The sequence below is a fragment of the Haliotis asinina genome, chromosome 12, assembly GCF_037392515.1.
Source record: "Haliotis asinina isolate JCU_RB_2024 chromosome 12, JCU_Hal_asi_v2, whole genome shotgun sequence".
Classification (NCBI taxonomy): Eukaryota; Metazoa; Mollusca; class Gastropoda; order Lepetellida; family Haliotidae; genus Haliotis; species Haliotis asinina.
The window spans coordinates 17,660,429-17,687,447 of NC_090291.1; the positions used below are offsets into that span (position 1 = coordinate 17,660,429).

Sequence of the window (27,019 nt, forward strand, 5' to 3'; positions counted from 1 at the left end):
AAAACAGTTAAGGACCTTTTTCTCCCTGTTATATTAGTTCTCATTTAATTATTGTTTTTTAAAGGAAATTGGTTTCATGGGGTGAAGTACTGTAAAATCATTGTTCCCCTGAGAGGGTACGTAAGTCCCCAAACGTCAGTGTAAACATGCCATGATTTTTAAACGTAGAATTCTTCTTATTTTAATTTGGTTTACATTAATTACACTCGCCAGCGGCTGAAGGGGTGGTGCCAATCTACTTAGGGTCCATTCAGGTAGCAAAGGCATTGTAAGTCCCCATGATCCCTAGTATTATGATCTGCCTTCAGTTGTTAGCGATCTATAGGCTATTAAGTTGTGTTGTCCACTATAGTTAAAATATTTTAGATTTAATTACTAGTTTTACATGTGTATCTTTGATATTGTACTTATTTTACTATCCTTTGTTGACAGGATTGTACAATCTGTCTTAAATTCTGGTTAATCTATATATTGATTTAGTCAAGACATGCCTGCAATATGGTCAAAGTGTAAATTTTAACTCACTCACTTACCGGTTTTAAAAGGACATCTGTGATATTCTCGTGATTTCAGCAGGGTTTAATTTCTAATTTTGATATACAATGTAACAATTAATTGCTCTCGTCACGATATTGCTGCAATATTGCCGATGTGATGATAAATATTAACTCACTCACTCGCTTAAAGAACTTTACACTGAATTTAATGTATATTCTAGCACATATGTAAATTTTGCGTTTTCTTCTATTTGGAGTATCTCCGCTTTGCCCACAGTCATCACCCACAAAGCAAAACAAGTTGCAATACTTCTTGCACAGGTTGTCCATATAGAATCGGGTGCCAGATCTCGAATTATAGCAGAATGCCTAGACATGTGTAGTAATAGAGCAGGCTGTAGTTCCATTACACAGCAAAGAAAACTATACGCCACCATCAGCACAAGCATGGATATTTTATTGGTTGTTAACCATCCCCACATACAAATGTATAAAAGAAAGCATGTACAATTCCAGTGGCTAGGAGGATTATACGTGCACTGACTACTTTCTAACACAAAAGGCAATCGATAATGATGATGAGAAAGAGGAAATGACGTTTTCATACAGGTATACGTGTGTACAAAACTGGTGCCATGCATATCTGAGCGACCTACTGTTGCACTATTGCTCACAGTGGCAAAAAACTGTGTTAGAAATACTAAGGAATACTTAAAACATGGTGAATGAGCATACAATGTAAGACTATGCTTCAGTAATTACACATCCCTGGGTTTCCTGTTTGTTTTCGTCGGCGTCATGTGAGTTGCCTGTCAATGATAAAGGTCGAAAGATAAGAGGTTCTCGCTGACTGTGCATCTTCTGAAGATACTGTTCTTTGTGCTCAGGCAGGAGTGGACCCCAGTCAGTGGACGGAGAACTTGCGAGGCGGAGACGCTGTTAAATGAATAATAAAACCCAGTCTCAGCAAAGTAAGCATTGTTGTAAACAGGTCACGTTCTTAATAAATATACACAAAGACCTAAGTTATGTCATACCAACAATCCTCACATATCTGTATGAACCACTATTGAATGAACAACTATCTCAACCCGTTGGAGAATGTCTGGAAGATGACTGTCATCGTGTGCAACAAAAGGGGATCCTTCTGTACAGAACCTAGCCGAATTGGAAGCTGCTTTACACGAGGAATGGAGGCTGACAGGGGTATGTGGAAGGGAGTGCTGGCTGTCATACAGTCATATGGAGGTTACACTCGGCATTGACCTTGAATAGTTTAACACACGTGAACTGACATTTGACGATAAAGTTGAACTCATTAGTCCATTGCACATTTCCGACAACATGATACCAGGTATATGTTTATCAACCATTACAAGGGATTTTACAATTTCATCTTTAAAGGATCTTGTTCATTTAAGTTCTCATTAGTTCTTGGTGTTTGACCGGAATCTAATTTGATTCATACATTCTGATGTACTGTAATTAATAAGTTCGTTAAAATCCGGTGGACCGGAATGAATGAATGACTTTGTTTGTTTGTTGCTACGCTCTCGAGGTGGTTGAAGTTGCGTAGAATATTTTTCCACCGGAGAGGGTATTTAAGACCACCTCAATGCATTGATATACTTGCCGGAGGTTTACTTGTAGAAGTTTGGTTTATTTAATGTATGACAAATGTGCTAAAAATCACCAACAGCTGAAGAGATGATGGTAATACAGGTAGGGCCCATTCAGACAACAAAAGTAATCAAAGCCCCTACGTTATCTAGTCTAGTATGGTGATCTTCCTTCAGTTGTTGGCGATCTATAGACTGATTTTATATTGTGTTGTTGGGAAATGATTAAGCATTATACACTGAGCTCAAAATAGTTTCATTAATTTGTTATAATCTAGTTCTTAAGGAAGTATAAATATATTTATTTTCAGTGTATGATTGTCGATATGGCTGAAATAATGCCGATGTGACGTGAAAATGTGGCAATATCCTGCCCAACGAAATGAACAAACTACAGGAACATGTCCAAATGACCAACAATGCACTTCATTGTTCATTAAAGTGGAAATATCCTCATGTCTACGCAAACATTTTGAAGGCTTCGTGACTGCTACGACTGTTTCTACCGTGTAGATATCACATTAATTAATATTAGTACCTAACACGAACTTTTGCAACATACATCATATATGTTTATCCATATCCCGCACATGACGTTTCGTTACCTCAAGAAATGTTCCTTCCTGCTTGATGAGCTGGTATACCAACATGACAGGTATTGGCAATGACATCACAACGGCCATTAAGATTCCAATCACCTTTGCGTATTCAGGGTAGACGTACTCGCCGTAGCTTGGAGGGTTGTAGACAAACAGGGAAAGAATCAGGGACGCCTATGAGGGAGAAACAGTACATTGAATAAGCTATCAGTGGTTTGGTCTGAACACGATAACATATTTCACGGAAAATTTGCAGATGCGAAAATAAAACCGGGGTTGACTGACGATTTGGTAAAATGAAAACAAACAAACCAAAAATGAACAACAGATTCAATGCCAACTGGGTTTCGGAGCCAAGATTATACGTTTGTGATCCTTGTGACCCGCACACCTTTGCACAAGGAATCGTGAGCCCCTACATGAGTAGCGCAGCAGTGTTGTCACTCGATGACACGACTTTCCTTGTCAATTGTCTGTAGCCAGTCGACGGAACCTGACATGTAGACCACCATGTAACCTTCTGTATCTTAGCACTTAGCAATATCTATCTCTAATCTGTATTTCAGATGCTTATTCTATTACATTCACCATAAACGAATCACATGTGTACTCACATCAGCTGGTACGTATAACTCAATAAACAATGAACAAATGCATCTCAGTGTTGGAGGCATGACGCTTTGGGAGCAATACTTGTGACACTCAGCATTATTGAAAGAAGGCATTACTTTAATGCGATAAATATGAAGTTGAACTTACAAAGAGTATGACAGGGGTGAAGTAGGAAGACAAAACTCTCAGCACCCATGGGTAACGTTTTCCCATCATCATCTCAACATCGTTACTAAATCTCTCCGAACCTGTGGAAAGGTTCATCATATGCATGATATGTAATGTTGACATCATAGGGAAATGCAAAACTTTTGAAGTAATTGTTTTTACTACAAAGACTTCTAAGAATGTTTGTCATTAAAAATACCCCAGAGATATCATCTAGCTACGTCGAAAGCTTTGAAATGTGTCTAAGAACTCACGCACAACCCAGTAATATTGCACTGAAATTAAGTTTGAAATTTCTCTTATCTGTATATACAGAGCCCGTGGTGATAAATGTGCTATTTTGGGTAACCATCTCCCTAAACTTACCATAGATCCAATTAATGGCGACACACTCCAGACATCCAACGATCAGTACGTTGAACGAGGACGCATACCAGTCTAATAGCTGAAACAAGTACACACCACCCTGCAAGAGCAAAGGAAAAACAAATGCCATCGACAAAATTCACTAAACGTCATAACTTATAAACTGATGAGTGTCACAAAATTAAAGCAGTGGTGTTTTTGGAGGAGGTTCAAATCCGATCAAAAGTTACACGAATAGTTCTCATTCGAATGAGGATATGACCTCGAATAATCGAGTACAAAAACACGAAATCCGTACACTAGATCAAGAAAATAATCTGCAACTAAATAGGAAACTGCAAAATACATACATGAAAATCAACATTGTTGTCAAAATATTGGAATAAGACAGTAAATGTATATCAGTGAATACTACGCATACTAACTAACTTATCTTCCATTATGGAAAAAGTAGGAAACGCCTCTCCTTCTGATAGTTGTGGTGCGATCTAGCCTCTAATATATCATACTACTTTATTTTCTTTTAATATAGAAATGGAGAACGATATTCCCTACGCTTCACTTGTTCTGAAACAGTTACCTCGTCCACAAGTTTGTATGTTTCCCAACGCCACAGACCTCTGCGTGTTTACAAGTCACAGTGCTCGGTTCCTCGGGTGACATATATTTTTTGGATATACCTTTAGCAAAGGGTTCACTCCAGTGCAAATCCATTTTTTGAAGCCTCGAACTCCCCAAAAAACCCCTCAGAAAGTGATTTATAAAAGCAATATATAATGCATGTTACTTGTTCAAAGAGCCTTACTTCAGTTGCATAGGGGATGGAAATTGCAAAGTTGAGTAGACATACTCCAGCAGTGACATACACTCTTCTGTGCTGAAGGACTTTTGGGTACGTTTCTATGATAGCAGCTATTACTGTTTCCAAGATCCCAAACTGTAAAAAAATGCATATTTGTAGTCTGTATATATTTACACTGAATACAAGAAGTAAAGATATTATGATGTGAAATCTCTTAGATTGGTTTATACCACCTCGTGTGTCAATAGACAAGTCTTTCTCTGTACGTGTTGTGTAAATAACAATGTCGCACTTCACCACAGGCGCCAACCGTAGGTCTGAAAAGGGGTAAATTAAGTCCCGATTTACTATCCAACCCTCTTACTGTATAACCTGTAAAGGTGTGTCACCAAAATCACGTGATCGAAAACCGGACAATTACGCACTAGTCATTGCATATATCGTTGTTGAAAAGTCCAAAGGAGTATCAAAAGCTTCTTTTCACATTTCCGATGTGTCTGGGAGGCATATACACAGGCCTTTCGAGGGGATGCACTTTTTGTTATTTATTAAATTGCCAAAGGTCGTCAGCGACAGGCTTTAGGACCTCCGGCAATCTGATTCGCTAATAATGGAAATTACAACTTCACGTGGGTGAAAAAACTGTAGTATGTTTTGCACACAGATTGACGGAGGTTCAATAAGTACTGTCATAAGCAGCGACAGCCCAAATACTGTACCAACAAATAGCAAGACATATAACCACATGGGACAAGAGACACACGTTCGAACAAAGAAATGGTCCAGTTAGTGAGCGAGTGAATTAATATTTAGCGTCACGTCGGCAATTTTTCAGCCATATCGTGACGAACATGTTTGATGAAAAGGTCCAATGAAACCAAATGTACACGATGATGCCCCAATGGAAACTTTGGCTTGAAATGTTCACTACAACCAAACGTTTGCAAGACACGTTCTACTGGTTAACTGTTATATTCTAAAGGATATTTACCACGGAATCTATCCCAATTGTCAACAGCATGATGAAGAAGAGCACTGCCCACATCTGAGAGAATGGTAGCTGGGCAATTGCTTCAGGATAGATGATGAACCCTAGCCCAGAACCTGGTACAAAGAGTTGCTGATTTAGTAGAGGCTGTATAACATAGTCATGACATATGCATACGTTGTTTTCATACGACATTCCACGGTCCCTAGTTTGGTGACCTGCCCTCAGTTGCTGGTGATCTCTTGCCCATTTTTCATACATTGTACTGATCAAAGAAGTGATTAATTTTACAGTGGCTAGTTTTTTGTATTCCCAGTCTAGTTATTTTTCTGTCCCTTGTGGACATTTTTCATACATGTATTTTCAATTTGTAATTTGTCACGACTTGGCTGAAATATTGCTGACGTGACTATAAATCTTAACTCACTCACTCAGACAATCATAAGGCATTGAAATATTTGTGAATTGATTGAGGTACAATGTTTAGGATTGCTCCATCAATACAACGTCGGGAATATATCCTACTCAGCCATCATCCCCGAGTGATTGAACTGAGTCTTCAACGCCCGAATGAACGATATGTCTTGATATGACTACAAACCATTGCCCTTTGGCATGTGTGGACGCAGTGTCGAAAGGTGATTGAGTTTAGGCATCTTAGGTTGGACACATAGTACCTACCCAATTCAAAACGTCAACGCTAGAAGATAATCAATCTTGATTGTTGCCAAATAACATTCCCAAGGGTATTATCCTAAGAACGTTATATGAATTGATCACTGTCTTAATAACAACGAAAACGTGTGTTACCTGAAGGCATCCTGATCAATATCCATAGAAGCATCGACGAGACAATGATCAATGAAAATAGCATTATTACTATGGACATATAGTAAAGGATAATATACTACAAACAAAAAGTATGGGAACACTCTAAACCTTGATAGTCATGTATAATCAAAATTTTGGTGAGGTCATTTATACTGCACTAACTACATTTTTTGAAATCAGAAACTAATGAATTACAATATAAACAGGGATATCTTGAATTAAAGTGTAAATATAATATATACAAATCCATATTTACAGACGGGTCCAAGGACGGTGGCGCCTTAGCTTGTGGCACTGTCACTGCATCCAGGACAATACATGACAGTTCTCTGTTTACAGCAGAAGCTAACGCCAAATTTATAGCTCTTGAATATATTCAAAGGCACCCTAAATATAAAACGATACATAATCTATTCAGACTGTTAATGCAATGGCCGATTTTACTGGCAAGGCAACACTCAACATATCTGTGACAACACTTCTTATCCCATACTTACAACCGTGATCTGATGCAGAAGAAGTGGGACACCCTAGTAGGTATCAATGAATTACATGTAACAAAACCTTAGATTGATTATACCTACTTCGGTTGTCAGTGCAGATTTGCAGATTTGTATTGGCCACACAAGATATACTACCGACAAGAAATAAGGGAACTATTGAAATAATAGCGAATTTGAAACTGTTTTAAATATCCACTAAATCAATTTTAGGTGTCAAGTTCAATATCTGGTGTGTCCACCATGTTGGGCAACACATTCACGGCACCTTGATGGCATGCTGTTAATCAATTTCCGGATGGTTGCCCGTGGTATTGCCCGCCATTCCTCTTGGAGAGCTGCACTAAGCTGGGCCAGGTTGGCGGGTCCTGGGTCCCTGGCGTACACCCTTCGACCAAGAACGTCCCAGAGATGTTCAATTGGGGACAGGTCTGGGGACTTAGAGGGCCAGTTCAATGTCTGGATACCTTCTTGTCGGAAATTAGCGGAGACAATTCGGGCCCGATGTGGTCTGGCATTATCATCTTGGAATACAAAATTTCGGCCGATAACTCTAGCCAATGGAGCCACAACAGGACGCAATATTTGGTCAACGTATCGCTGACCAGTCATGGCTCCGTTAATGATGACCAAATCTGATCGTCTGTCTTGTGTAATCCCACCCCACACCATGACACACCTATACCTCCATATCGATCATGGTCAAGAATTGCTGCTCTGGCATATCGCTCCCCGCTCCGACGCCAACAACGTTTTCTGCCATCTGTGAATCGTAGGCAAAACCTTGATTCATCAGAGAACATGGTGTAACGCCAGTGGCGCATAGCCCGTCCCTGATGCTGCCTAGCCCATGCCAATCTTTGGCGCTTATGGTGAGCTGAAAGGGTGACACCCTTATAAGGCCGTCTTGCTTTCAGACGAGCTTGATAGAGTCGGTTTTTAACGGTTGAGGTTGAAATGCGTCTTCCAGTGAGTGTGCGGAATTCTCTATTGATGACAGGGGCCGATTTAAACCTAGAGCAATTAACGTAATGAGACGGTCCTGTCGTGGTGCCGTTGATTTTGGTCTACCACGCCCAGGTCTCGTTGCAACCCCACCCGTTTGACGGTACTTATCCCACAGGCGTGAAATTACACTTTTTGATTTACCCATATGCTCGGAAACTTCACATAATGATGTCCCCCCCTCTATCATCCCCACAATTTTCCATTTTGTTGCTTCACCGAGATACTGCCTCAGAGGCATTTCTGTCAGTAAGTGTCAATCTCTATTGCATTAGTGATTGCGAATTCTCCAGTACATTTACAGGTGTTAACTTCAGTATGCACGTGTAGCACGTGCTGGGCATGCATTATGCACAATTCCATTGTCATTGGATGTTGCGTTTGGGAGATACGCCACGATAACGGACCCTGTCACAGTCTAAGTCATCTACATTCGATTTCTTGGTTCCCTTATTTTCTGTCGGTAGTATACATGCATACCTGTTTAAAGGTGAAGATCCTCCTGTTCGTATTCCGTGTAACTGGTCGGTCACGGTCAAGTATATGCTGCTTGACTGTGCAGAATTCTCCATCACAATGGACCAATATTTCAAGGTCAAAACTGTTTAGGATCTTTTTAACACTGTTAGTTCTCATTTATTCACTGTGTTTCAAAAAACAAAACACATTGATTTCATTGATGAATTATGATCAATATGTCGTGTAGATAGATACATTTTTAATGATTGGTAGATTAGTTACTGAGATTGTTAGTGCTGTACCCCCAAAGGGTAAAAATATTGTCCTCCCGAGAGGGCACGTAAATCCCTACAATCTAAGGTCAATTTACATCTACCATTCTTTTAATCGTAGTATATTTGGTATTTTTGATATTGGCTTAAATTCAGCACAGTCGCTAGCAGCTGAGGGGATGATTTAAATCATTCTTTAAGTACCCCGTTTTACATGCTAGTATTATGTTTATATATGTTATTCTGTAGTTTTTTACTGTCCATCGTCGACAGGTTTTGATCTTCCAAATGTGTTCAGGTTTTACTGAATAAGATGTTTTCGGTTTTCATTTTGTATTGTGTAAATTGTTTTTGTCACGTTATGGCTGATATATTGCCGATGCAACATTGAATATTTACTCACGCTAAGGTAAATACAACTTTCTGTGTACTAAATGGGCACCTCAAACAATATGTTTGAACACCCAGTGAAACAATAGATTCTATATTTGTTGAGTTGGAGTGAAATAAAACATTATCAAAAACAACAAGAAGACGGCGAGTAAAAATTCTTATGCATTCACATCCCTGTAACCATGCAATGACACTGCTTCTGTCGTTCGCGCTTAAAGGTCCAATGTTGAAGAAGTTTGGAAGCTTAAATATTGTCTGCAACTTTCTTGAAAGGAAACGTTGCCACAAGCTGCTTGGGAAGTCTGTCTTCCACATGCACTGGTCTGTTGTGTTAGGGCGTTCAGCACCCTTTTTTGTCGCTGTCGTGGACAATGTTTCATTTCACTCAAAATCGATAAATATGTAAGTAGTAAGTTTAACATGTCGTTAAATGTGCCCATTACGCACAAAAAATGCATTCACCTTAGAGTATAAATGGCCAGTCAAGTTTATACATTATTATCACAGTTGAGGGTGTTCCCATATGTTTTGTTTGTAGTATATAAAAGTAAATACTACACTTTGCAAGTGAGTTAACGTATTATGTCACATTGGCATTGAGTCAACCGTGACGAGAACAAATTTGACGTTGATAAGGAATGAATATAGTTTAAGAAACCAGTCGTCACAGTTCGAATTGAAACTGGTAGTTAAAAGTAACAGAATTGTTTATTCGGACAATACATGATCTAAAACCAGGCTATAGATCGCCAACAACTGATGGCAGATCACCAAACTAGGAACCATGGGGACTTAGAGTACTTCATGGGCCCTAGCTGGATTTTCACCATCCCTACAGCCACTGGCGAGTGTAGGAAAATTGATTTGCCAAGACACAAACATATGGGTGTCGTCGGAGAAAATTATTAATGTTAAGTATATACAAAACAAAAACCACATATTCCAGCAAATCAGTTCTTATTGCACCGGTTTTCGTACTCATGTAACTACCATGGTTTCTGAGAAAACCCACTGCATTCAGACGCTGTGTCCATAAGTGCGTATGCTTAAGGAAAAACGATAGTCGTATGACAAAGTGTGTACGAAATATGACATTACTTTTTGAAATATGGCGAGCTAATGTTCTCTTCGATATGCATGCAATCTTTCATTGAAGTGACTTCCGTAGATGCTGCCAAATGATGTTCCAAATATATTGAAAACTCACAAAACTAAAATCTTGCATCAAGGGAAATGGCCAGATTTTGTAAAATTCTTTTTCCCCACTGAAAAACGCACGGACGGACCATGAGACTGAACACATCTAGTTATATGCATAGGAAAAGCAAAACTTATGGATGTCAACTTCTTTATAGTGACTAACGCGACGTTTCGGAGCGCATGTTTGCTCCTGTATTGCTCCTTCACCTGAAAAAGGAGCAAGCATACGCTCCGAAAAGTCGTGTCATAAAGAAGGGCGGAAATAGGGACTGACGAAGGATACTCAAGTACTGCCCCTCTAGTGCACGGGAATAATTATCCACTGCGTGGAGTCAACATTACAACTAAACTCTTTACCCGATGATACAACTTCTGATATATGTATTTGAGCCTGATGTGCCATGAAACCCAGTGTAGAGAAGACCACAAGACCACAAAATATACTGCTGGCTTCACCAATGACAGTAAGTAGCATCACGTCTCTGAAAAGAAAATAATAGTAACATCATTACGTCAGTGTGATCCTATCTGGAAAAGTTGCAACAAACAAATGTGCTTGCGTTTCCTACCAACGAACAGATCTCAATTAGAAAAAGATGTAAACAACTGCTACACGTGTAAGAGATCTGTTAGAATGATTGGTTTTGTTTTCGTGATTATTATCTTCAGACATCTGATAAACAGTACACTGGGAACTAATTGTTAGTGATGTTTCGAATTCAACATGAATAGAGATTATGTAGTTTTCATTTAATAAGACTTTCAAAAGCATTTTACAATATCTCATTGTCATTTTCTCCAGTAGAAGAAGACCTGTTCACCTGAAGCAATTGTTGTTGAAGTTGTTGTAGCTGCTCAAGGTGATGAGGCCTCCGTAGGTTGTACTCATAGAATAAAACCCTTGCAGCAAAGCTTCCAGCCAAACCTTTGGATCAATTAAAATCACATTGCATGTTCTGTTCTTACATGAAAAATTGTTAGTCTCGTACATTAACAGTATTACATTATAAGCACACAGCCGATTCGTATTCAGCACGAAAAAACACCCAGGGAGAAATAGTTTGCTTCCTTTTAATTCAGAAATGCCTCTCTCATCCTTACAATTCACCTTTCTGAGAAATTTGACAGTGCAAGTCATTTTATTTTCTCTAAGCTTACATTTCCGTTTGATAGTCGAATATGAAAAAACACTCTCCTACTATTATCATATTAATAATACACGAGCATCTAACCTGTGCATTGCCGAGCCGAGAGAAGTCTGGACGGAGGAAATACAGTATACCCTCCCCAGCACCCGGCATCATGCACGACCTGACCAGCAAAGCCGTCAGGAGAGCGTAGGGAAGAAGGGCAGTCACGTACACAACCTGTCAGTGAAAGCTAAAAGCGTCAAAGTACATGCTGACCCCCCACCCCCTAATCAACAGCAACAAAAACACAACTTAAATAAACAAAGACCCAAAACAAAACAGCACTGACAGAATTCAACCCTACCACTAACGTGGCCATCTGTTGAAAAGGCACCTTTCATTATAACAAATTAAAATCTTCAGAAGAATGGTGTTTTATCTCCTTTCCTGTGTACATCAGTCAGTACTTCTGTCTAATTCTTAAAGGTGTGACGGAGGTATTGGTCTGAAAGGTATAACATTGGTATCCCACCTTTCCAACAGACTTCACACCTTTCATCATACACAGAAATGCAAGAAACCAGGAAATGAGGATGCAAACGACGAGATGAACCTGAACTGTTCCAAAATTGCCAATGCCGCTCGAAACTCGCAGTGTGTTGTACCTGTCAAACCAATATATTTTATCGACACAGATCATATAACACTGGATAAAGCTGCTGTTTGAAATTGTAAGTGTTTTTGCGCTTTTTCATAGGATTATTGTTTCTCAACTTTGATATCTGTGACATAGTCATGTCAGTGGAAAGTGCAAAGGTAGGTCTGCATGAATATGCACATATACATGAACGCACCGATGAATGTAATGTATTTCGTATGTGTAGGAAACGTAACCATACTGAATTACCTCTGCTGGATCAAGTACCAAGCATTACACTAGTCTTTTTGTTGTATTATATACGGTGGAAAAGTTTTAGATTTCATTACTAGTTTTAAATTGAAATCTGTGATAAACTAGTTATTTTACTGACCCTTGTTGACAGGGTTTTAGAAGTAACCTTTATTTTTTATGAAATTAGAATTTATTTTAGTCACGATTTGACTGAAATATTGCCGAAGTGACTTAACTCACTCACTCGCTACTGGGTCATCAATAACTATTTAAACGAAATACATTGGAAATACTCAGAACGTATTTCTATATATTTGACTTACATAGATCCACTATCTCCTGAAGAGCTGATGTATTATCCATCAAAGCAACATGCAGGTACCACATATATAGCAAGTCTCTTCGATTCATTGTGTGGTGAGCTACCAAAAATAGCTGGCGATCCACAGCACACTCTGCTGTTAGCACACTTGTCACATGTACTGTTGTAAACTGCCCAATTGTAACGGATCGTTCTAGATGAAAGTCTACATTTGCATTATTCTAGTTCCTTTACTGAGTCTTTTTCAACAGGTTTCATAATGCAACTTTATTTGGTGTTAATTGGTATCGTCTTATAGACAACATATGGCTGAAATGGTGTCAGTGTATGTTTCCATCTGATTTCACTCACTCTTGTGTTCACACAATGCAGAAGAAGCCTGGAAAGTTCGGGGACGAGTAAGTTAAAATTTTACGCCGCATCGGCGATATTACAGCCACATAGCGATGAAAACAAGGTAATCAACTTAAACTATCTGTCGACAAAGAACAGTGAAACTAACTAGACTATCACAGATGTGTATATTGTAAAACTAGTACTGACATATAAAATGCTTTAACTATACAAGTCGATACAACATAAGAACTGGCTATCGATCGCCAACAACAGAAGAGTAGATCACCACACTATGAACCATGGGGACTTACATTATTTTTGCTTACTGCATGGACCCAAACTGGATTTACACCATCCCTTCAGCCGCAGGCGATTGTTGGAAAATTTAGCCAAGAGTTAAAATAACAAAAAAAGGTGGTAAACCACATGAATGTACAACTTTACTTTGAAATTTTTTTGACTTGCGTACAGTTTGGTATGAGAAAATGTGTTTGGTATGTGCAAGGCATGTCTTTGAATTCAGCTGTGAATATAGGAACCATGGGCGTCTGGCACAGATAGTCAAATGGCATATATATGTCTTACACACATATACTTGTTACCATTATGAAATGTAAAAAGACCTAAGATCTTACTGCCAAAACTCCTCTGACGCCGTCAACGTTACATTCGGCTTCCGCCATACAGAGTTGAGCAGCCGATGATCCTCTGCACTGTTGGAGAGGTAGGCGTCAGTGATTGATATGTTGCTGCTGAGCTTATTGATGCACAGGAGAGTGTTCCACCAGTTGCCACACGTTGTCCATGGCAACACTGACCGGAAGGACTGGTACAAGTAGTATATAGACCAGGCAATGATGACATTATATGGCAGGACTGAAGTGAAAGAGGCTACAACCTGGGTGATGCCAATACCTGAAAATAGAGTATCATATGGCAGTGTTAGTTAATCATGGACGGGACAGTGGTGTAATGGTATTAAATCGTCAGGCTTCAGAATAGTGCAGTCATGTGCAAATCGCCTGACTGCTGATGAAGGAGCTGAAATTGGGAGCTTCTTGAACAGCCGGAAAAATGCAATATAATCTAACCTAGAATGTTACAGAATCCTCTGTCTCGCACTGTAGGCAGTGTAAGAGTCTTCGCCTCTTACGACAAGCATAGACACCTTTCATGTCAAGCATGGGTTGCTGACCTCCACGAGTTTCGTGTCATAAGTAGCGATACAGTTGTAATAGTCAAAGACTTTTGTTGATTGTGCAGATTTTGTACACAAAGGTATGTGACTGACCTTTCAGGAAAGGACAAATGGACCATACATGTAATGCACTCCTGCTTGTGAACTGGCCAATGGAAGCCTCAAGGAAGAAAAGTGGAACGGAGCATGTGAAAATCCCAGCAAAATAGGGAATAAGAAACGCACCTGCGAAACAGAACAAACTTTATGAGTATTTTACATATATGCTCAAAGCCATCAAAAACGAAATTTGACGTTCGTACTTTCTTTACTCACACAAGTGCCAACATATACAGGTGTAACTGACAGATATTTTTTAAATAAACATCTGTGGATAACTTAATCTGAAAATGTCCAGCAACAACGACAGTGACGCAACAACGACTTCAAACAAAGGTGGGGTCACTTGCAGTCAATATCTTGTGTGTTCACCCTGCACTGCAAGTCTCCGGGGGCACATATTTCTCAGAAACAGCTGTGGAATGGTCTGCCAGTGATGTTGAAGGGCCGGTGTCAATTCAGCACTTGTCATTGGTCATGGCCCTAGCCCTTCCAAAACGACTTTGTTCATAAACAGAGTTTGGCGCAAGTCTCTCTTCTCGACGTTATAAATTTGTTGACGTCCATATGCAAAGTGTACGTTAATTCTGCGTTAAGGCGTCTTCACATCCTTTGGTGTCTTGTCCCAGTTGTCCTCTTTGCAGTATTAGTAGGTGTTTGGAAACAATTTCGCAAGTTTGAGACTCGGATACTGCGGACCCGTCGAGCCGGATGCACGTTACAGTGTCTGACAATCGTCATGTCTCAAGAAACGCCGCTAACTATAGCGAGAACTTGATTCTCTTCGTCTTGTGTCAAGCATGACATTCTCTTCGTCTTGTGTCAAGCATGACATTTTCTCAACGTGATTCAGTTTTACAATTCCCTGTGCTTTGAAGGGGCCTAGGTGCAAGTAATGGACATGCACAACGTTCTGTTTACGAGAAATGTCAAAGGTTCAGTTTTAAGCATCGAAGTTCATAAAAGAGGAATATTCTGGGACTCAAACTCGAAATGGGCAAGAATGTCAGCCTTTTCTCCCTACATCCTCTGTACCGCAGGAAAGATATCTTCAATACAAGTGTTGTAAGTTCTAGGATGACAAATACCAACTTATTGGCTTTCAGTATATTAAGCTTGAACGAAATAACGACACAGCGTATTGCAATAAATCTTACTTCCCACGTGGTCAACGTGTGGGTAGTTGCATACTCGTTGCATCACGTACGTCACACTAGTTTCATATCGCTTTGACCTGTGTCGTCACGACTTATCCTGACATTTTAACGATTTGATTGGATTACCGATGACCTCCATATTAGGTCACGTTGTGACGGAACTATTTTTTTCATGCATAACAAACACATTAACACATTCAATCTACAACTTATGTGCGCTGTCGGAATGTAAACATTGTGAACGTTGCTGTGTCGCTGCTTAACTGTGAGTCGAAATGTGGCATTTTTGCGTTATACGAAAACTGCATCCTGGGTAATGCCATTGATGAAACTGCGCAAGTTGTACATTCATGTGGTTTCAAAAGGGTCATTGATGCACGACGCTTCATTCATAAATGCGTTCATTCATGTCTATAGCTATACACCAAGCAAGGCCCCACGTGTACATCAGGTTTATTAAGAAATCTCGAATGTCTCGACAGTGGCCTCTAAAATAATACACTTAAAAACTAAAGTTGGAGCTTGTTGCCCTGAATAAAGTCACGATGTTCTTGGATGCAACAGGGAGGTTAATGTAATGGCTGAAAATTGACAATGGGTCAGACACAATAACCTGGGTGGATCAAAAAGCGGAAACTGAATAGCATGGTTCATTTACTCCGGCTTGTGTCAAAGCATAGCTGACACTATCAATAAGACATTTAACTGCAACGTTAGCCTGAAGCCTACCACACATCAAGAAAACCACTAAGTAGCTGTTGGAAGACCCAGGATTTCAATAGAATCTGTGGATTTGAAAAGTTCCTCCCAGCATGTGTATCAGTCTGCTGACTGATCTATGGATCTGTCTCAGTAGATAACCATCTCTCAGCCCACTTATCTTCCAATATGCTAATAGTAAAGCTTCGCAGGTATTCGTAAAAATGCACATCCACCCATACAGCTGTAATCCACCCGTACATCTATACATCCACCCATACAACTGCACATCTACCCATACAGCTGTACACCCACCCATACAGCTGTAAATCCACCCCATACAGCTGTTCATCCTCCCATACGCCTGTACAACTTCTACCATACATCTGTACATCTTCTACCCATTCAACTGTCCATCAGCCCACACAGCTGTACATCCATCCCATACAGTTGGATGTCTAACTGTACATCTACCCATACAGATCTCACATTCATGTGAATGATGGCATGTTTTCTATTCCTTATAATGAAAAGTGACAGTTCACAACCCCTATTGAGGGTTATTTTCTCATTCTCTGTACTGTAGTACACAGGGACCATATCGGCTTAACTACCTTACAATGACTGTGACTACCGCCTTTCTCATCATCAAGTGTCCGTACCAGATCTATAGTGCTCACCTAAACATACTCTTGCAGCGTGACAAATGTTCATTGAATATTTTAAAAATTGTAATTACTATGTCTGTAATGTTCAGCAATTAATAAAAACCACAAAATCTTTACTACAATGATTATAGATATCTGCCAGACTGCTATTAACCATGAAGGAGCAAAACAAACAAACAATGATCACATAGCTGCTTGAGGAATGTCGAGGTCACCCTGACCAGCAGATGCGACACACAACATACTGATTCAGTTCAGTGGCGATCCGTTTGTATACCCGAAAAGATTCATTCCACAAAGGCCATTTGTTCAGCTTGGTACATGAGACAAGTTCGTAACCGGTTTGTCAACACTAGAAATGAGCCATCATGTCCAAAATAAAATGTTTGTGTAATCGTGACCGTTAACGAACCAAACATACAACCACCCAGACTGGGCTCTCTCTCTCTCTCTCTCTGTCTATCTGTCTATCTATCTATCTATCTCTATCTCTCTCTCTATCTCTATTTCTCTCTATCTCTCTCAGCGACTCTGATTTGATACCACTCTATATACCGTCATGGTCGTTTGTATTTCTAAGCTCATACACGCATGATGCATTCATTTCGTTATGTACGTGAATCAATGAGATAGAAATATGTCGCAAGCATGTCCTTTTCATATAGAGTGAGTCAGAGCAGAATATTAGTTCTGTAGTTTGGATATATCAGCCAAATGTACATGTACGATTCAGAACAAGGAGGGGAAATGTCACATACAAACATTACGTATTCATTTTTATTCTAAATTGACAATAAAAACTTCAAGGCCTAACATACTATTATTTTTATGCGTAATATATAATTCTATACAAAAGGTGATGTTTGCATGTGACATGTCCCCCTCCTTGTTCTCATTCACACATGTACATTTGACTGATACCAAAATTACCGTTCATTATGAACTGGTAGTCCAGTTCGCCCACTCTGGCCTGACATTCATTCCGTGATGGAAATGTTGTGACACACCGCTTGTCCTGTGCGTCGCCAACACCATCAGCGCATGATTCGTTGGTTAATAATGTTTACATGCCTGATGCGACTTTTAATATCGTATATTCATGCGGTGTATGACAGTTCCGTCGCAACGGCGCCGGTAGCGGAAGTAGACATTCCTTCTAATTTCGTTATCCCTCTTTGGCTTTTTAATATCTATAATTCATTTGATAGGTCTTTCCACGGGGTTTCTAGCGATGCACAACATGCACATCTTCAATGCTTAGCATAGCTGCAAACCTGTGCGTCGCCAACACCATCAGCGCATGATTCGTTTGTTAATAATGTTTACATGCCTGACGCGACTTTTAATATCTTATATTCATTAGAAGGAGCATTTCAATTCGCTTCTGGTGGTGTATGGCATGTGCATGTGCGACGTTGAGCAAAGTTGCTTGACATGTCCCTATGTAATGCCGCATGTTTGTTCCGTCGCAACGGCCGGTAGCGGAAGTAGACTTTCGTCCTAATTTCGTTATCCCTTTTGGATTTTTAATATCTATGATTCATTTGAAAGGTCTTTCCATGTTTTTTCTAGCGATGCATAACATGCACATCTGCAATACTGTGCATAGCTGTCCGTATGTAATGCCGCATGTTATTTCCGTTTCAACGGATCGTAAATCGGAGGTTAAGTTCGTTGATAATTTTTATATCGTGTTTGCGATCCTAAATGTCTATAATGCATATAAATGCCCTTTCAATTCTGCTTCTAACGACGTATAAAATGCACTTATACAATATTTTTTGGAGATGCTAGACACCTCCGTATATACCGCCGCTTTTTGCGTCTGCGGCCTTTCAATGGCGCATTTGCTCACGTGTTGCCTTATTGAGTCTTTTTTGTGCTTCTAACTGCAGCACTCTGGTCTGCAGCATACATTTATGGTATCATTAGAAAGCTCTTCTGGCGGCGGCAACAATGGTGTAAACAGATTTCATTTATTCTGAAAATTGTAAAGTATATTGCACAATTTGTTCTAAAAAATAGTCGTTTTTTGCTGTACTTCTTGAAAAAATACTATGTAACTTCTTCTCTAAAAGTCAGATTGTTAGATTGTGAGAAAGCCCATTTAATGGCGGAGGTACATGCAATCTTTTCAAATAAAGTGTTTATAAACATTTTAAAATGTGTACTACCGTCAGGTGAAAGTTTAACTATCCAACGTATTGACGTAGTTTTCTATACAAGGGGAACCCGAGCCAGCTTGGCCACTGCTCGGAAAATGCCTACGTTCCCCGGGCACGAATGTAGACGGAACGGGAACGGCGATGCGGAAATTGCGACGCTGCCCTCTACGTCTGCCCACGGAGGTTGGAAAGGAGGAATTCCCAAGGTTGTGCATAGGGTGATAGTTCCGAACTCCGCCATGATGAAGCACTTGGTTGACGTGGTGGTTATCGTGGGTAACGTTGTTCATGCTATTCATCATTCGTTCTACCGAAGACGCTCGATCTACAATCGACCATGGTGTAGCAGAACTGAAACCTATCGAGGCTTGACAGTTGGTTCAATGGCGAGTTTGCGAGAAGCAGAACGAAATGCTGGTGTTGCATAGGAGGCGAGGGGACGATCCCGAGAGCAGAGGCGATGATGGTCAAACGATACCTGGCGCAAGCAAACCCGTTCAAGTCTTGACAGGAGGCTCAAAGGCGATTTGGTGGCAATTGTTCATGATTTGCCGTGTCAAATCTTTGCGATTGCCTAAGGTGTGGCATATGGGAAATGAGCGGTTTGTTGCTGTAGTGTCTACAGCTATTTACGTGAGGCGTCTACTTGATGGGTAGATGAGACGGCATGACATGCCAGACGGACATTGACGTTTTCTGACTTTTTGTTATGCATATTGATGTAAAGTGTAGTATGTGTTGTTCATCACGTGTAGCAGTTCAGCTGCCCACAGTACTCGAAGAACCACGACCTCCTCCCTCCTCAAGTGTGCCTTCACGGCAATCAGACTTTGGAATGAAAGTTGTATCCTTCCAGGTTTCATGATTTGTATTATATATTTGTGTTAACATATTTGAGATGTCTGTCCATTATGTACGGCAATTGTATGGATACTGAATTCGTGAGCTATGGTTATCATCGTGTATGCTAAATTAAAACAAGCTAACACCGTTCCCCTCTAATCCAAACCATTAACCTCAAATCAAAATAACATAAAGTTAAAACGTGAAGTCTGCGTCCTTCTCTCTACACTAAATCACTAACCCAAACCGAATTAACCTAAATGACATAACCATAAAGCTAAAAGCATCAATACCGAGAATGTTAAAACTAAACCGCCAAACCAAACCTAAAGGACATAAATTTACAGCTCAAACCATGAATACAGCGGTGCGTATAACTGAATAATAAACACTGACAATGACAGAACGTAAAACTGGAGATAAATGCCAAACTAAAAGTACAAAGGTAACGCCACCTAAAACACTAACCCCAAACCAAAAACATCAAATTAACATGAAAAATATACCAACAGAGAGAAGGTGACTACGAAACTCAAACACTAACAACTCAAAACAACAACACCTGACACTACTAATAAAAAATAAAAGAGCGAAATAAACAAAACAGATACAAATGGGTAGGTGATGAAACCCTTGACACAAGTGAAATGCTATACTTACATCAAGGTCTACAAAGTCAGTCGGTCGGCCGAGGCATTGACAATATGTTACCAGGTGAAGGTGACACATTTTCAATGCCTACAAACTGGCCCGGAAAAATTGTCTTTAATTCCATCTGTTGTGATCCGTACTCAGTGTTTCCATGTTTGCCGATAGTTTGATGTTGTATGAAAGTTGTTTGATGTTGTATGGAAATGTAGCCTTGGTATTGTCTTTAATTCCAGCTGGTGTGATCCATACTCCGTGTTTCCATGTTTGCCAATAGCTTGATGTTGTATGGAAGGAGTGAGTGAGTGAGTGAGTGAGTGAGTGAGTGAGTTAGAATTTATCGTCACATCGGCAATATTACAGCCATATCGTGACGAGAACAATTTAATTTAATTCATATCAGTTTTGAAATCAATAAATTGAAAACGTAAAGACCTGTCATCGAAGGACACTAAAAATACTAGGCTATCACAGATATGAACATAAAACTAGCATTGAAAGCTAAAATATTGTAATTAAAGAGGACAATACGATATAAAACACGGGCTAGGGACCGCCAACAACCGAAGGTAGATCAAAATAATAGGGTCCATGCTGACTTACAGTACCTTTGCTACCTGCTACTCTAGCTGGATTAACACCATCCCTTCAGCCATTGGCGGTTATACTGAAAATTAGCCATTATTAAAACAACAAAGATACTACGATTAAAAGTCTGGCCGTACTAAATTTACACAGAATGTTTTGGGACTTACATACCCTCTTAGGAGGACAATAATTTTACAATACTTCAACCCCCTTTGAGGGTACAGCCACTAATAATCTTAGTTACGAATCTAGACTACCAATAATAAAATATTTAATTATTTACAAGTCATTCAACAAATCTAATTCTTTTAAAAATGCAATGATTAAATGAGAACTTACATTACTAAAAAGATCCTTCATAGTTCGTGATTGAAAATAGTTATCCCTTGTGATGGAATATTCAACACAGTCAAGCAAAATGTGCTTGACTGTGATTCTTTCATCACAAGGGATGCAGAACGAAGGATCCTCACCTTTCAACAGGTATTCATGTGTATATCGCCGCATAATGACCTCTTCAAATCTGGACTGACAACCCAAGTAGGTATAACCAATGTTGGGTTTTATTGCATGTAATTTATTTACGCCCACTTGGGTGTCCCACTTCTTTTGCATCAGATCATGAATATACGATCTAATTGTAGCTCTATAATCAGAGTATGGAATAAAAAGTGGAGTCATAGATTTGTTGAGTGCTGCCTTAGCAGCAAGATCAGCCACTGTGTTGCCAGAAAACGCCTAGATGGCTTGGTAACCAACAGAAGACGATGTCGTATTGGCCAGTAGCAAGATTATTATACAATTCAATTATTTCTATTAAAAGTGGATGTTTACGTGTCAGGTTTTTAACTGCCTGGAGGCAAGAAAGAGAATCAGAATAGATAATATACTGTCTATGTCTAGGATGTTTTTCAATATATTTAAGAGCCGTTAATATAGCGTTTGCTTCAGTGAGTGAGTGAGTGAGTGAGTTAATATTTAACGTCACATCGGCAAAATTGCAGCCATATCGTGACGAGAACATACATGACAAAAAAGAATATATATCGATATTATGAAGACCCTGTCTACGAAGGACAGTAAAACCACTAGACTATCACAGTTAGTATTAAAACTAGCGTAGAAACTTTAAAAAATGATAGTATCACTATTTGGACAGTACAACATAAAAACAGGCTATAGATCGCCAACAACAGAGGGTAGATCACCATACCAGGGACCATGGGGACTTACAGTACCTCTGCTACCTGCATGGTCCCTGGCTGGATTTACACCATCCCCTCAGATGTTGGCGATTGTATGCAAGTTTAGCCACAAATTAAAATGACACATATTCTACGATTAAAAAAGTGGAAGATTAAATCTGACTTAAACCGTTTTGGGACTTACGTAGCCTCTCAGGAGGACAATAATTTTACGGTACTTCAACCCCCTTCGAGGATACAGCCACTAACAATCTTAGCTGCTATTTCAACTTCCAATTATAAAATACTTATTTATTTACATGTCAGTCAATAATTTCAATTCTTTTAAAAATGCAATAATTAAATGAGAACGTACGTTACTAAAAAGGTCTTTCATAGTTCTTGATTTAAAATAATTGTCCCATGTGATGGAATATTCACCACAGTCAAGCAAGATATGCTTGACCGTGATGATTTCATCACAAGGGATGCAGAACGGAGGATCCTCACCTTTCAAATGATATTCATGCGTGTACCTAGTGTGGCCAATACGACATCGTCGTAGAATGACCTCTCAAATCTGGATTGGCAACCCCCGTAAGTGTTACCAACAAATGGTTTTATTGCATGTAATTTATTGATACCTACTTGGGTGTCCCACTTCTTCTGCATCAGATCACGGATGTAAGATCTAATGGTAGCTTTATAATCAGTATAGGGAATATGAAGTGGTGTAACAGATTTTTTTAGCGCTGCCTTAGCAGCAAGGTCAGCCAAAGTATTACCAGAGATTCCAACATGGCTGGGTAACCAACAGAAGACAATGTCATATTGGCCAGTCGCAAGATAGTTATAAAATTCAATAATTTCTATTAAAAGTGGATGTTTACATGCTAGGTTTTTAATATCCTGAAGGTACGAAAGAGAGTCTTGACTGTGATTCTTTCATCACAAGGGATACAAAACGGAGGATCTTCACCTTTAAGCAAATATTCATGTGTATATCGTGTGTGGCCAATACGACATCGTCGCATGATGACCTCTTCAAATCTGGACTGACAACCCCAGTAGGTGTAACCAATGTAGGGTTTTATTTCATGTAATTTGTTGATACCTACTTGAGTGTCCCACTTCTTCTGCATCAGATCACGGATGTAAGGCCTAATGATAGCTTTATAATCAGTGTATGGATTGTTGAGATTTGTTGAGTGCCGCCTTGGCAGTAAGGTCAGCCAATGTGTTCCCAGAAATGCCCACGTGGCTGGGTAACCAACAGAAGACGATGTCGTATTGGCCAGTAGCAAGATCATTATACAGTTCAATTATTTCAATTAAAAGTGGATGTTTACAAGAAATATTTTTAATGGCTTGAAGGCAAGAAAGAGAGTCGGAATAGATTATATAGTGTTTATCTTTAGGGTGTCTTTTAAGATATATAAGAGCCGTTGGTATGGCATTAGCTTCAGCTGTAAAAGATAGAACTGTTGTCTGGTAATCTAGAAGATATTGTTCTGGATCCAATGACAGTGGCACAAGTCACTGCGCCACCGTCCTTGGACCCATCTGTAAATAAGGATTTGTAAGTGCTATATTTATGTTTTAAGTGACTATATTCTTGTTTATACTGTAATTCATTAGTTTCTGATTTTTTAAACGAAGTTAATGTTAGGTCGACTTGTGGCCTAACTATCTGCCAAGGAGGAGAAGAAAGAAGACGGGAGGGAGCTATGTTTTCCAGCTCAATGCCGGCCGAAGAAAGAAATGGTTTAATTCTATGTCCTAGAGGAGGGACAAGCGAAGATTTCTTGTTGTATAAATCCCCATAAAGGGGATTGAAAACACACTTATAGGCAGGATTAGATTCATTAGAGTACAACTTAGTAATGTACTGTAAAGCTAGCTTTATACGCCGCTGTTCAAAAGATGGCTCATCAGCCTCAACGTAGAGACTGTCAATAGGTGAAGTTCTAAAGGACCCAAGACAAAGTCTTAGGCCTTGGTGGTGGACAGAATCAAGAAGTTTAAGGTTGCTTTTGCAGGCTCCACCATATACGATGGAGCCATAATCAAGAGCCTTCAGGCATTTAGTTTTAAGAAACTTAATATAAGGCAGAAATGTTAAGTGGGAGTCAAAGATTAGGCCCAAGAACTTGGCCTCTTTAACAACTCTGATGGGAGTGCCATCTAAAGATAATTCTGGGTCCTTATGTGGCTTATATTTTCTACAAAAATGTATACAATTAGTTTTGGATTTAGAAAACTTAAATCCGTTTTCAAGACACCATTTATTTATTTTGTTCAAACACAGCTGCAGTTGCCGTTCAATAGTATGCATATTTTTCCCACGACAAGAAATATTAAAATCATCCACAAATAACGATCCGTCAATTGAATCGTTTAAAACCTTTGAGAAACTATTTATCTTTATACTAAAAAGTGTGACAGACAAAATACTGCCTTGTGGAACACCCTGATCCTGATTATAATGGTCAGACAGGGTTGAACCCACTCGGACTTGAAATTGCCGGTCTTGTAAAAACTGTGATATAAAATGAGGCAAACGGCCTCTCAAACCAAGATCATGTAGATCCTTCAAAATGCCATGCTTCCAGGTAGTATCATATGCTTTCTCAAGATCAAAGAAAATTGATACAGCATGTTGTTTACTGACTACAGCATTTTTTAACAAATGATTCTAAACGTACCAAATGATCAATGGTGCTACAGTTTTTCCTGAAACCACATTGAATATTTGTGATAAGGTTATTGGTTTCAAGATACCAGGTTAATCTATTGTTTACCGTCCTTTCCATGGTTTTACAGACACAACTCGTTAATGAGATTGGTCTGTAGTTAGACGGATCAGAATGATCCCGGCCAGGCTTTGGAATGGGAACTACAATGGCATTACGCCAGGAATTTGGGAAATTCCCCGAAGTCCATATAGTATCAAATATATTTAGAAGCGTTTCTAAACATGACTCGGGCAAATGCTTCAAAAGCTGGTAGTGGATATCATCAGCTCCTGTTGCTGTATCATGAGCCTGTTCAAGGGCGACATGGAGCTCATGTAGTGAAAATAATTCGTTATAATCTTCACCATTGTGTGAGATAAAATTGATTTTGTCCTTTTCCTGTTGTTTCTGAAACCTTTGAAACTCAGGAACATAATTTGATGAAGATGAATGTTTGGCTAAAGTTTCACCAAGTTTATTTGCAATGTCAGTTTTATCAGTTAAAAGATTATCACCATCCTTCAGATGGTGAACAGTAGATTTAGAACCTTTGCCCTTAATCCTTTGCACCATATTCCACACCTTGGACATAGGTGTACGTGAGTTTATTTTGGAAATATAGTTCCTCCAACACTGACGCTTATTCTGTTTGAAAGCGCGTCGAGCCTTGGCATTTGATATTTTAACACTGTCTAAATTATGGACTGTAGGATGTTTGCGGAAATACTTTTCTTCTTTCTTCCTAAGCTTTCTGGCCTGTTTACATTCATTATTAAACCATGGTTTACGAATATGTGGAATTGCAGTGGACTTTGGTATAGCTTGGTCAGCAATGGTGTTTAGTATATCTGAAAATAACTGTATAGGATCTTCGCTGTTCGCTAAGACATCATGTTTTAAGTGATCAGTACATAGAGTCTTATATAATGACCAATCAGCCTTGGCAAAGTTCCGTCGTGATATAGGTGGATCATCACCTGGGCTGATTGTTTTGAGAATGGTGGGAAAATGATCACTCCCACATAGGTCATCGTGGACCACCCACTCAAATTCATTGTATAAGCTGGAATCAGCAAGTGACAGATCCAGGGAAGAATATGTTCCCGTAGCTGGATGTAAATAAGTGGCTGAATCATCATTGAAAAGACATAAATTATTATCTGATATGAAGTCCTCAAGGATTTTACCTTTAGAATTAGTGCGGTCACTCCCCCAAAGCGGGTTGTGTACGTTGAGGTCACCCATAATTAGACATGGTTTAGGGAGCTGATCATATAGATTTTGAAGTTCCGATTGTCGAATATCAGAAGAAGGGGGGATATACAAACTGCATAGAGTCAATGCAATGTGCAGGGACAGACGGACAGCGACGGTCTGAAGATTAGTTTTAAGAGATACAGGGCTATGAATAATACCCTGGCGTACCAAAATGGTAGCACCTCCAGTTGCTTTATTTCCCGGAGGAGAAAAGGAGTGATAATCTGTATACTGTCTTAGATAAAAGTTATCAGTATTTTTTAGATAAGTCTCTTGAAGACATGACGCTGACGGTTTAAAATCTTGTATCAACAAGTGGATCTCATTGAAGTTATTATTCAGTCCTCTACAATTCCACTGCATTAAAGTGGACAACTGAGTCATGGTGCCTCAATTGGAGATCGTTCTCGCGAACGTGACGTGGAAGTATTCCTCCGTCTGTCTTGCGTAGACAGGGTAACTTCCATATCGAGAGGCCCAAAAGAGTTTTCAGTAGGAACCTCTGGAGGGGAAGGGTTGGTTGGGGTTCGTTTTCTGTTTAATTTCTTTTCTTTCCTTTTCATGGTACTGGCGTTTGAATTTTGGGAAGAAGGCGGTTCAGATGATGAGCCAGGCAGACTCTCTGTTTGGCACCCAGATGTAGATTTAGTGACAGTTACCTGAGTGACTACAGTCGTAGATGGGGTAGCTGACACAGCAGGTTTTTCTGACTTGACCCAAGTCAAGTCAGTCTGACAAACAATAGATGATGTTGCCACAGAGCGTGTAACTGCGGCAGAAAACGTAA

The 27,019-nt window shown here is 39.5% G+C and overlaps 1 protein-coding gene across 1 annotated transcript in view; it reads right to left on the reverse strand.

The window, feature by feature from the left end:
- Positions 1-939: 939 nt before the first annotated feature.
- The window catches only part of LOC137258529 (sodium- and chloride-dependent glycine transporter 2-like), a 40,347-nt gene continuing 14,267 nt past the window's right edge, over positions 940-27,019 (reverse strand). Inside the window, exons 2-13 of the mRNA XM_067796234.1 lie at positions 14,283-14,414; positions 13,627-13,906; positions 11,974-12,106; positions 11,544-11,678; positions 11,133-11,236; positions 10,669-10,793; positions 5,655-5,767; positions 4,667-4,798; positions 3,862-3,961; positions 3,475-3,575; positions 2,722-2,889; positions 940-1,433 (exon numbers count right to left, since the gene is read on the reverse strand). Of these exons, the coding sequence (XP_067652335.1) occupies positions 1,242-1,433; positions 2,722-2,889; positions 3,475-3,575; positions 3,862-3,961; positions 4,667-4,798; positions 5,655-5,767; positions 10,669-10,793; positions 11,133-11,236; positions 11,544-11,678; positions 11,974-12,106; positions 13,627-13,906; positions 14,283-14,414 (1,715 nt within the window). The 3' untranslated portion in view covers positions 940-1,241. The remainder of the gene's footprint in view (positions 1,434-2,721; positions 2,890-3,474; positions 3,576-3,861; positions 3,962-4,666; positions 4,799-5,654; positions 5,768-10,668; positions 10,794-11,132; positions 11,237-11,543; positions 11,679-11,973; positions 12,107-13,626; positions 13,907-14,282; positions 14,415-27,019) is intronic.